Source organism: Arachis ipaensis, chromosome B9, assembly GCF_059453495.1.
Source record: "Arachis ipaensis isolate K30076 ecotype BB chromosome B9, ASM5945349v1, whole genome shotgun sequence".
Classification (NCBI taxonomy): Eukaryota; Viridiplantae; Streptophyta; class Magnoliopsida; order Fabales; family Fabaceae; genus Arachis; species Arachis ipaensis.
This window is the reverse complement of record NC_142444.1, coordinates 803,260-815,674: the sequence shown is the minus strand read 5'-3', so window position 1 is coordinate 815,674 and position 12,415 is coordinate 803,260. Positions and strand designations below refer to the sequence as shown.

The window sequence follows — 12,415 nt, the reverse complement described above, 5'->3', positions numbered from 1 at the left end:
ATTTTTCAATAGTCAAGGACAAAAATGTCCGCAGGACAAAAAATCAGGAACCTATTTATCCGTTTCTCAAAATTTAAATATATAAGGAATTAATTTTTTTATCTAAAATAAAGAATATTATATAAAAAAATTAACTAATATAATAATTATAATTATTCCGGTATATTTTCAAAATTACAAAGTAAATATATATTATTATTACATAATAAGTGTAAGTATATTCGTACTTAATATATTAAAAATTATTTACTTTTAATTACTTACTAAGACATTATGTGTTTCCCATCATTATAATTAGTTATTGATGATATGGATATTAAAATTAAAAAAATTAATCAAAAAATATATAAACGTAAACATGTATAATTAATAATTTATTTGAATTTTTAATCAATAGTTCTTTTAAAACAAATTGATTATTTTATTAACAAAAGTTTTGATAAATTTATTTTTTCAATTTAACAGGCAGTTACAAAAATTTACAGGTTAACTTTTGAACTATACAAACAATTACTTCTTTTATATCTTCATTTTCTTTCTATTTAAACACTAATTATATATCTTACAAAAATGTCTAAATATATTAATTATTTTAGTGCATAAATTTGTTCAGATGAACTTTATTTCGGACCGAGGCAAGTATTATACATTTTATTCTTCGCCCTTTAATTTAGATTGTCTTAACTTTATTATTCTTATATTATATACATTAGAATTTTACTGGATCTAGAAAAAGAAAAAGAAAAAGGTGGTTAGATAACATGTCTTTGTATAAAGAATAAAAAATAAAAAAGAATTGAATAACATGGTGAGAATAAGAGCCGTTGATAAAAACAAATGGACAATTCTGGACAGTTATCATTCATCCCAATTTCCAAACTTCAGATCCTAAACACGTAGCCACAAATTCAAAAACACCATTTTTTTTAATTGATTGAAAAACAGCAATTTGAAATCTACAATGCATAATAAAAATCTTACTAACAAAAAATTACAGTAATACTCCTATGCTTCAATAATTCAAACATTGATACATATACGACCAAACATATAAAAAGGGAATCGTATTCTTTCTTTTCCTTTTTGTTTATATTATTGTCATTTGTTGATATTACATTGTCATGTGGCATGTGGGTGTATAATTCCTATTTTAGATTGATTCATATTTTACTTATAAGTTTACTAATAAATAATATCTTTAAGTACTTATTTACAAATATTTTTATCATTATTTTTTAACCTTAAACATCTTATTATTTTACTCTCATAAAACGATATAGATTAGGATGAATACTTAATCCAGCCCTAACAATTATTTCAAAAGAACTACGAAGTCTTTAACAAAAAAATATTCAACCCAGCCTCTTAGCTTTATTTTTATGGGACTGATTAGCTCTAAAAAAATACTGATATAAGAGCTAATCAGTCCCATAAAAATAAAACTCAGGGACCGAATTAGATATTTTTTTATTAAAAATCCCATTATTTTTTGAGATAATTGTTAGAGGTTGTTTAGAATTTTTCTCTCCTTAAAATGATTATTGAAACTACTATCTCACAATTTTGTTTTTGTTTTTTTGGAAAAAAAAAACACTTTAGTGCTTTTTTTATACTATTTTAACAACCTACAAAGTACAAATAATTACTAGCTAGTTAGTGGTATAAAATAATAAAGTTTAGGTTTCCTATAGTTTAACTATACAAAAAAAAAAAAAGTGGCATAAAGTTTAAACTTAATTTAACATAAAAATTTGTTAACTCCTATAGTAATACTACTTAATTAAACAAAAGAATGATAGGGTTCACGGTAAACCTGAGTTTATAGCTAGTAACATTAAATTTGATTTTGCTAGAGGTGTGAGGGGTCAAGCAAAATGATGATAAAAAATGTATCCATCAACAAAGACATCACAACCTTTTGTATAGTGGTCATAAAAAATGTCTTGTGTATATCTAGTTTTCAAGAAGATGAAGAATTAGATATCCATCTAATCCGCCACAAAGAATGGCTTTTAAGTCTACCGCTAAATCCTCGCTCTCAATTCTAATTTGTTTCTAGAAAATTATTTTGGTGTTATTATTCATAGGAAAATGTGATGTTGTTAATAGTTTAATACTACTTGATACATGATTATAGGGGTGAGCATGGGTAGTGGGTATCCGATTATCCGTCTGAACTCGAACCAAACCAATTAAATTGGTTCTGGAACCAATGGGTAATCGGGTCCAACCCGAACTAAACCAATAGCCTTTGTTAGTGATTGGTTTTGGTATCGATTCTGACTTTCTGGGGGTGTGGAACCCGAACCAATCCGTGAACTCGATTATATATTAATTAAATAAAAAAATAAAAATATATATATGACTTTTAGTGACTTTTAATGAGATTATTCATTATTAATACGTTTGAATTTTAATGAGTTTAGTTTTTAATGTATTTGGTGTTTAACATCTTTAGATTATTTATATTGGTGTTACATGTTTATTGTATTTGTTGAATTTTTAAGATAAAAAATTAGTTTTTTTATGAATTTCAAAGTTATCGGGTACCCAATTACCCGAACCGAACTAATCCGTTATTAATCGGTTTGGTTTGGTTCAGATACATAGACAAAAAAATACAAATCCAAACTAAATCGACCCGTGTTCACCCCTACATGGTTATTCTATAGTTGAAACTTGAAAGAAAACAAAGTAAACAATCCTTAATAGTAATTTAATTTGTGGGCGTTACGTGATTCGTTTTTATTTATTCATTTATCCTTATTAATATTAGACTATTAGTTTTTCTTATGCTACCATTGTCAATACTTCTTAAATATATATTTTTTTTTGAAATAAACTCACATTTCATTTATATATACTAGTGTATCAATAGCCATTAATATGTCTAATGACAAGTAATTTATAATTTAATTAAAAAATTTTGGTTCAAATCTTAAAAGCAGTATTTTTTAGGAATTGATTTAATATAATAAGTATATATAGATATATTATTTTTGAGAGATAGTACCTTCATATTATAATTTTTATTTAGATGTTTGATGAAATAGATATAATAAAGTTAATTTTTTTTTTCAATGGAGACAAATAGAAAAGCTATCACATTAAATAAAAAAAAAGTAAAAATAAATAACTATTTTAATTTCCACTTTATCGATAAATTAATGGCTGAAGTTATTGCATACACATGATCCATGATATTGATATTTATATCTTAAATAATTAATTTCTTAATATAAATAATATATAGTTGGGATTATGCATAAAGAGCTAAGTCTATAATTGAGAACGGCCGTCAAATCCAAGCTAAGAGAGGAGCACATGAAAAATGTAAGTTTAGGGCCACAAAAATGTCCTATACTCCGTTTTTTAATTTTTATATTGAAAAAATCTAGAGACCAGCAACTTTGTTAAATTCTGACCAGTATGTAACTAGTAAAGAAAAGTAAGTCATTGGATGAAATTTTACACCAATCTCACACCATTAAAACTATTTTGATAGCTATTTGATGGCTACAAATCATAAAAATTACTGTCCCCTAATATTTCTCAGAATATATATTGGAGATAGAATGGAGTTTCTACTGAAATTGGAGCTGGATGTGTTATTTTTGGACGTAGAAGATGTAATAAACAAATTGAAAGGTCAAATTTAAAAAATTGTAAATTAAATTTTTAGATTTGAATTTTTAATTTTTTTTTTTACAAAATTTACTCATTGATTTGTTTTTTCTTTAAATAAAAGAATTTATCCTACATAAATTGAAGGCTCAGTTTTATTTTTTTTTCTAAATTTAAATTTACTTTGTCACAAATTAAACGCTCAATTTTTTTATACCAACTAATCTGAGCTTCTGATTTATAATTTGGAATTAAAAAAATATCTCAATATTAATAAAAAATACACTACTAATTTATAACTGAGCACAATACATGCTCATTCTCTATTACTAAAAAAATGAATTCCCATTGTTCATTTGTTCCTTCTTTTGCTTAAGGTTGCTATTTTTATTATTTGCCTTGTTTTGTTCATAGGAGGCCCCAAAACTTTTCGTTTAATTTCATATAATTAATGAGTCAATATTCGGAACATATATATATATATATATATATATATATATATATATATATTTTCAATTGTATAATTAGAACGTAGATATGGTTTATTTTAACAATGTTGAAATAATTTTGCACTTTGCGGGTGTAGTTAAAAATGACAGTAGAGATTATTAGGTTAAAAATGATGTGAAAACTAAGATGCATTAATTAATTTTATGTGAAATTAATAGTTAAGAATTGTTAAATAATTTGATAGATTTAATTAAATTGTTATCTAACAACTTTCAATGATTAGTTTCATATAAAATTATTATAAATATGTGTTACAAATATTTTTTGGAGATAAATAAGAGGACAATTATATTAGTCATCATTTATCTTGCTCTGAACTATGATAGATTACACACGTGGTTATTGGTAATGACCATTATTATTAGAATATAATAATTATAATGACAATTTTTATTTTATTGTTCACTAGATGAATTTAGGACAATATATATGACATTGAAAATGTTTAATGACCAAAAAAAATCAACCAAAAACAGTCATAATTTACTTTATTTAGTATTTATTAATTATTGCGATAATTAATTAATGCTAAATAAGATAAATTCTACCTGTTTTTTTTGTCTACCTAACATACGACATTACTGCATCATTTTTCCTAGAGCATGATATTATGATTGTTATTACGAAAATTATATTGGTCCATCTTTCATTCTTTCTATCTTATCTGCATAGCTACTTTTAGATTTTCCAAAAATAAAAAGAAAGAGAGAAAAGAAACCAAATACTTTTGAAATACAATAATATAGTCATACCTAACGCAATAATGGAGTTTTCGAATTTCTTTAACATAATCGATGTATGTATATTATTGTATAACGGAGAATAGTGGATCTAGATTGAGATCTACATTTTTATTTTAGATACAAGTTTGAGATCTACTGTATTTTATATAATTCTATGGATAGTAACAAACAACATGTGTAGTTGCTATTTAGTTTTAGCGAAAAAAAAATCCATCAAAATTATATAAGGAAAAATATAGAGTACCAATATATTATCTGCTAATTTATTGTTAATAATAATTAATTATTATATTTTAAACACATATATAATGAGACACATCTAAAAAATATATATAAAGATATTTTTATTAGACACAGTCATAAAAAAGACATTTTTGTTAGACACATCCACAAAGACACTTCTATTAAACACAGTCATAAACAAGAGTTGGCAGAGGTTGACAGAAATACTGTTGATAACGTAACGAAATTGATTATATAAAATAATATTTTAAAAAAAGAAGAGGTTGTAACCAATCAGTGAAGACAAGGATTTGGTCATGCCGTGGACTGCGGGTGAAGTGTCATATGCCGCTCATTGCATTAATTAATCAACTAATTAGTAAACATTAAACAAAGATTAACAAACATGATGTTATGGTTAGTGTATGTATATAATATATACTCCCAAAAATTAATGAAGGTTTGGTAGGGCAGGTACTCAGATTAGGACTTGCTAGCTGAATCCTTCAACTGTGATTACTATTATTATTTTTTTTATGACGTGTGCTTTAAGAAAACCTATTCATATTCCCAATGCCACTCATTTCTCATTCATGACCTCTTTTTTTTTCTTCATTAGAAAATAATTCATGCTGATTAAGATAGCCAAGTTTCATGATCCGGTCAACTATATGCATAAAACAAGGAATTAAGTGCTGATACATAGTTTTCATGAAAACATTACTATAAAAGGAGTATTATATTCCAGAAAAAAAAATTCTTACCAAAATATGCAATTTTTGTGTCATCCTAAAGTTATGATTATATATTTATATATATAAGATAAGATATATACTTTACCGTCAATTAAATTAAGGGTGCGCTTCTGAAGCTTTAAAAATAATTTTTTTGAGTTTTTAATTTATGAAAAGTAGTAGTATTAATAATTGGTATAATTTTTAAAATTAAATTATAGCTTTTTAAAAAACTATTTAAGAACTTATAGAGAAATTAAAAAAAATGACTTCTCTCATAATACTACTACTTTTTATCACATTTTTATAAAATAATTATTTTTATAACTAAAAATCCAAATACAAAATAACTTTTTTATAAACTATTTTTAATATAACTATTTATTATTTAAGTTATTTTCAAAATATATGGATGCATGCTCTGTTGGATATTTTGACGTGAAAAATATATATAACATATATATTAACCTGATGGAGTAAAGATAAAGCAGCTGAAGTTATGTATCTGGTGGTGTAATCGATCTATGTCCCTATTTGTGGCTTACTCTACAAGAAAAAATGTAGTGCATGTATGATGTATGTAAAGTATGCATTTTAATCCAAAAGCTGTTAGGACCAAACTCAGAAGTAGCTTTTTAACTTTATCAAAAAGACAAAATAATTAACCAATTTGAGGTGATTGAGTAGTTAGCTCACTCATCTATTTAAGGATCTTCGAATCCCGTTTTTTGAATGCAACAACTCATTGGTCAATAATAGACCTTTAAATAAAGCAGACCTATGACTATTGATTTTTGGTGGCTTGTCAGATTAGGGGATACTGTGGGCAAAAAACAAAAAAAGGACAAAATAATTGATTATTTGTTGTTTTATTGTTTTTATTATATCTAAATTTACCATACAAACTTGTGATGTTTTCTTAATCAAAATAAGTACCTTTGTTTTTGGTATTTTTTTTGGTGAGCTAAGGGGCCCTAAGGCCTTTTTGGTAATAACTCATCCTGTGAGTAATTATAACTGGAACTGGCTTTTGGATCTGAATTAATTAGGCCCAAATAAGATACATAGAGGCCCAATAACGATGTGTGACGCACAATGAATAATCGGCCCAATAAAGCTTCCACTTTAAGAGACCCAATGAGGCCCAAAATGGAACACTATGGGTACCCGAATGGCGTGTTTTTTGTTTCCTCTTTAGCTCACAGTTCCAAGCTCAAATCACACACTCAGATCTGCATCTGCTCCTCTTTCTCTTCTCTCTCTCTCTCTGATCCAAAATTCCATTTCCATTGTATCAGAATTGCAGCGTAGTAGTAATAGGAGTAGCACCACCGACCAGCATTGCTAACTTCCTCTGAATCTCAGATCTGAAAATCTGAGAGATCCGAATTGCGATCCCAAAGAGAGAAATCGAGAAATGGAGAAGTCATGCAGCTTATTGGTGCACTTCGACAAGGGAACGCCGGCGCTGGCCAACGAGATTAAGGAGGCTCTCGAAGGAAACGACGCCGGTGCCAAGATCGAGGCTCTCAAGAAAGCCATCATGCTCCTCCTCAACGGTGAAACCATTCCACAGCTCTTCATCACAATCATTCGCTACGTGCTTCCCTCCGAGGATCACACAGTTCAGAAGCTTCTATTGCTCTACCTCGAGATCATTGACAAGACCGATTCGCGCGGCAAGGTGCTCCCTGAGATGATCCTCATCTGCCAGAACCTCCGCAACAACCTCCAGCACCCTAACGAGTACATTCGTGGTGTTACGCTCCGATTCCTCTGCCGTCTCAACGAATCCGAGATAATTGAGCCATTGATCCCTTCGATCTTGTCCAATCTCGAGCACCGCCACCCTTTCGTTCGCCGCAATGCGGTTCTTGCTGTTATGTCCGTGTATAAGCTTCCTCAGGGGGAGCAGTTACTCGATTCGGCGCCGGAGATCGTGGAGAAGTTCCTCTCGTCGGAGCAGGATCCTTCTAGTAAGCGAAATGCTTTCCTTATGCTGTTTTCTTGTGCCCAGGATCGCGCAATTAATTACTTGTTTACCAACATCGATAGGATTAATGACTGGGGGGAACAGTTACAGATGATAGTTTTGGAGTTGATTAGGAAGGTTTGTAGGACTAACAAGGGGGAGAAGGGAAAGTACATCAAGATTATTATATCTCTGTTGACTGCGCCTTCAACGGCTGTTATTTATGAGTGTGCTAGTACCCTTGTGTCACTCTCGTCTGCGCCCACTGCCATCAGGGCCGCAGCGAGCACTTATTGTCAGTTGTTGCTCTCCCAGAGCGATAACAATGTGAAGCTTATTGTCTTGGATAGGCTCAACGAGCTCAAGAGTTCTAATAGGGAGATCATGGTGGAGATGGTCATGGATGTCCTCAGGGCACTTTCGAGCCCCAATCTTGACATCAGGAGGAAGACTATTGATATTGCTTTGGAGCTGATTACTCCTAGGAACATTGATGAGGTTGTTCTGATGCTTAAGAAGGAGGTCGTGAAGACTCAAAATGGGGAGCAAGAGAAGAATGGTGAGTATAGGCAGATGCTTGTACAGGCTATCCATTCCTGTGCTGTTAAGTTCCCAGAGGTGGCAAGCACTGTTGTGCACCTGTTGATGGACTTCTTGGGGGATACCAATGTGGCTTCCGCCATGGATGTGGTAATATTTGTGCGCGAGATCATCGAGACCAACCCAAAGTTGCGCATTTCTATAATCACCAGGCTTTTAGATACATTTTACCAGATCCGTGCTGCTAGGGTGTGCTCGTGTGCGCTGTGGATAATTGGTGAGTATTGCTTGTCACTCTCAGAGGTTGAGAGTGGGATTGCTACCATCAAGCAGTGTCTTGGTGATCTCCCGTTTTACACAGTTTCAGAGGAAGGAGAGGGTGGCCAGGACGCATCAAGAACCACTCAGCAGGTAAACTCAACGACTGTTTCATCTAGGAGGCCTGCAATTCTTGCTGATGGGACTTATGCCACGCAAAGTGCTGCTCTTGAAACTGCCATGTCACCACCTACCCTTGTTCAGGGTCCACTTTCTTCTGTTGGCAACTTGAGATCACTGATCCTTTCAGGTGATTTCTTCCTTGGTGCTGTAGTTGCATGTACACTCACAAAACTTGTGTTGAGGTTGGAAGAGGTTCAGACTTCAAAAGTCGAAGTTAACAAAGCAACTTCACAGGCATTGTTGATCATGGTCTCGATGCTCCAGCTGGGTCAATCTTCAGTTCTCCCACATCCAATTGATAATGATTCTCATGACAGGATTGTCCTTTGCATTAGATTGCTGTGCAATACAGGTGATGAGATAAGGAAGATATGGCTGCAATCTTGCAGACAGAGCTTTGTGAAGATGCTTGCAGATAAGCAGCGTCGTGAGACCGAGGAGATTAAAGCAAAGGCTCAAATATCCAATGCACAACCTGATGATCTTATTGATTTTTACCATTTGAAGAGCAGGAAGGTACAATGGCAGTGTTCATTTAGTCTCTTTGTGAGATGTTTATGTATACATAACTAGATTACTATTTGGTTATATTCCTGTAGATTTTCTATTTGCATGTTTTTAATCATCACTAATGATTGTTGTTTGATTAATTTGTCTTTTTGAACTGATATCAAACTGTTTTATGTTATGCATTGCTAGAATTATTTAGTCATTATTCAATTGATTATGTAACAACTTTGTTGTGTTCACCATACACCTTGTGTTCCATTATCTCATCAAATACTTGTTGTGTATCTCGTGTTCTACATTTTTCAGGGCATGAGTCAACTTGAACTGGAAGATGAGGTGCAAGATGATCTCAAACGTGCTACTGGAGAGTTTACAAAGGATGCAGATGATGCTAATAAGCTCAATCGCATTCTCCAGCTCACTGGATTCAGTGATCCTGTTTATGCTGAAGCGTATGTAACAGTGCATCACTATGATATTGTCCTTGATGTTACCGTCATCAACCGAACCAAGGAGACTCTCCAGAATTTGTGTTTGGAGTTAGCAACCATGGGTGATCTTAAACTTGTTGAGCGTCCACAAAACTATACCCTGGCTCCAGAATCAAGCAAACAGATTAAGGCAAATATTAAGGTTTCTTCAACTGAAACAGGAGTTATATTTGGTAACATAGTCTACGAGACATCATCAAATGTTCTAGAGAGAACTGTTATTGTTCTAAATGATATCCATATTGATATCATGGACTACATCTCTCCTGCATCTTGTGCTGATGTGGCCTTCAGAACTATGTGGGCTGAATTTGAATGGGAAAACAAGGTATATATCTCTCATCTTTCCCTCATTTGGTATTACACTATTACTTTGTATAAAAAAAGAAATTATTGTTTTACCTTTACCCACAACATTAACAACCATTAAAAATATTATTGCGGGAAAGCTAGACACTTTAGAGTGAGTCATGGTCTGTGCTTTTAATATGTCCTTGCTGTTTTATTATGTGCTCTCAAAAGACAAAATTTGCAAATTTTTTTTCTGGACATCATTCTGTCTATGATAATTACATTCATATGGCTATCTTTTGATGGTTTGGAAAAAGAAATTGCTATGTTGGCAGTGAGGTTAGTATTTAAATTCTTTTATACCGGTCATAATTAGTGACTCAGTTCTGTTATAGTTGTTTGAAGTTTGGTATTACTGTTTTCTATGCTGGTTTATGGCTTGGTAAAATTGAGGTATTTCCTGACTGTGAGCCGAATAGATCTTGCTTTATTTTGTATTTTATTTGATTTAGGCACTATATAGAACTCTTCTATTAGTTTGTTAGTTTTATATACCAATTTTAACCTATGCTGTCTACTGTGAGTTATCATCTCTGTTGAGTAGGTACATGTATGAGTAACGTGTCCCAATTAAGAGATATATTAGTTTCTATACTTAATTATGAATCATGTATAATATACCATTATAATGCAAACAAATTTGCTATGATGTTATTATACCAAAAGTAATATTATAAAAAGTTATATCTGAAATGAACATAACATTACAAGAAAGTTATAAATAACCAAAATAGCTAAAAGAAGACAATAATACACATTAGCAAACTGCTCAGTTGTATTCTTTTAATCTGATTTTTTCTGTAAATAAATTTCTTTTACTGATTCTGTCCAAAAATGTAAAGTCTGCTGAGTTGCTGACTTTAGTCCAAGTACCAAACTAGTGGAGATGGAGAATATGAGAATAAGGAGAGAATTCACCTGTATAGGCTAGTACTAGCTATGTCTATGCAGGATGGCACTGGTTGAGACATACCCAAGAAAAAAGAACCAGAAGAAAAACACATAGGGACACACTGATGTAATTCATGTTCCTCTTGTTGATAGGGATACGGGAATTCAGAGCAATGCATTTCCAGACTACCTGAAATATGTTTTCTGATTCTAGTTTATCTTGATGAATTCTTGTTTCTCAGGTTGCTGTAAATACAGTAATACAAGATGAGAGGGATTTCCTGAACCACATTATCAAGTCAACAAATATGAAGTGCCTGACACCACCGTAAGTTCTTTTCCTGGTGTCTTATTGTCAACTCTATCTTTTACACGAAGGAATATTGTAACACACCTAAGCATTCAAACACCTCGACATGTTCTTGAGTTAAAGGCAATTGTGGCAATCGGTTGTCCAACGAAATGCCTGAATAACCAATATCTGGAATTTTTTTACCCCCAAATGCTTTTAAGAAATTGATGTTCTGCTGATTGGTTTCTTATTTGCCAATCCATATCATACGGAAACATTGATTTGTCAACTTGGGAAGAATACTTGGTTATTGTATGTTATATGTCACATATATGATCAGCTCACTGATGCATGGGCAATGTTATATCTTTTGATTATTTGATGACCCATGCCTTGCCATTAACTGATCTTCCTTAATCCTGGTTTTCATCTACTGTTGCTTTGTTTAGATCTGCATTGGAAGGGGATTGTGGTTTCCTGGCAGCAAACCTCTATGCTAAGAGTGTTTTTGGGGAAGATGCTTTAGTGAATGTGAGCATCGAGAAGCAATCAGACGGTAAATTGAGTGGATATATCAGAATAAGAAGTAAAACTCAGGGAATTGCACTAAGTCTTGGGGATAAGATAACTTTGAAACAGAAGGGAGCAGCTTGATTTGTAGCAGATGCCGTTTTTTCTTCTCTTCCGCTTGTATGTCTAAAATGTCAACATATGTAGCTTTTGGTGGCAGCTGACTCCAAGCTTGGTTTTACCTGGTTCAAATTCTTGTGGCTTTTGGTAGCAGCCGACGCGTTAGTATTAAATTTTTACCCTTTTGGAGTTCGAAATTTTTGTCTGTAATTCTTTCCTTGGATGTTATTACTTGAGAGAAATCTTTATTACCCATCTTTCATTTTTCAACACATGGGGGTGGACATCATATATTTGATATGAGAATCGATCAAATAACTATTTGTACTGGCTGGTTTTACATATCTGCGTTGCCTTTGGATATTGATATTGTAGTTATACTATATTAATGATTAATGATTAGTGATTTCGTCCCTGAGTCGCATCTATTTTAAAGCTTTGTTATCATGCTAGCCTAGATATCT

At 31.8% G+C, this 12,415-nt stretch overlaps 1 protein-coding gene across 1 annotated transcript; it reads left to right on the top strand.

The window, feature by feature from the left end:
- Positions 1 to 6,992: 6,992 nt before the first annotated feature.
- LOC107617642 (coatomer subunit beta-1) lies at positions 6,993 to 12,369 on the top strand. The gene is made up of 4 exons (XM_016319454.3): positions 6,993 to 9,302; positions 9,603 to 10,115; positions 11,272 to 11,357; positions 11,771 to 12,369. Exons 1-4 carry the CDS (start codon positions 7,251 to 7,253, stop codon positions 11,973 to 11,975), a joined length of 2,856 nt encoding a protein of 951 aa, XP_016174940.1. The 5' UTR covers positions 6,993 to 7,250; the 3' UTR covers positions 11,976 to 12,369.
- Positions 12,370 to 12,415: the final 46 nt, after the last annotated feature.

Coding starts and splice junctions, on each gene's coding strand:
- LOC107617642 (XM_016319454.3), top strand. CDS start 7,251: ATGGAGAAGTCATGCAGCTTATTGGTGCACTTCGACAAGGGAACGCCG. Junction 10,116..11,271: donor AATTTGAATGGGAAAACAAG/GTATATATCTCT, acceptor CTTGTTTCTCAG/GTTGCTGTAAATACAGTAAT. Junction 11,358..11,770: donor ATGAAGTGCCTGACACCACC/GTAAGTTCTTTT, acceptor TGCTTTGTTTAG/ATCTGCATTGGAAGGGGATT.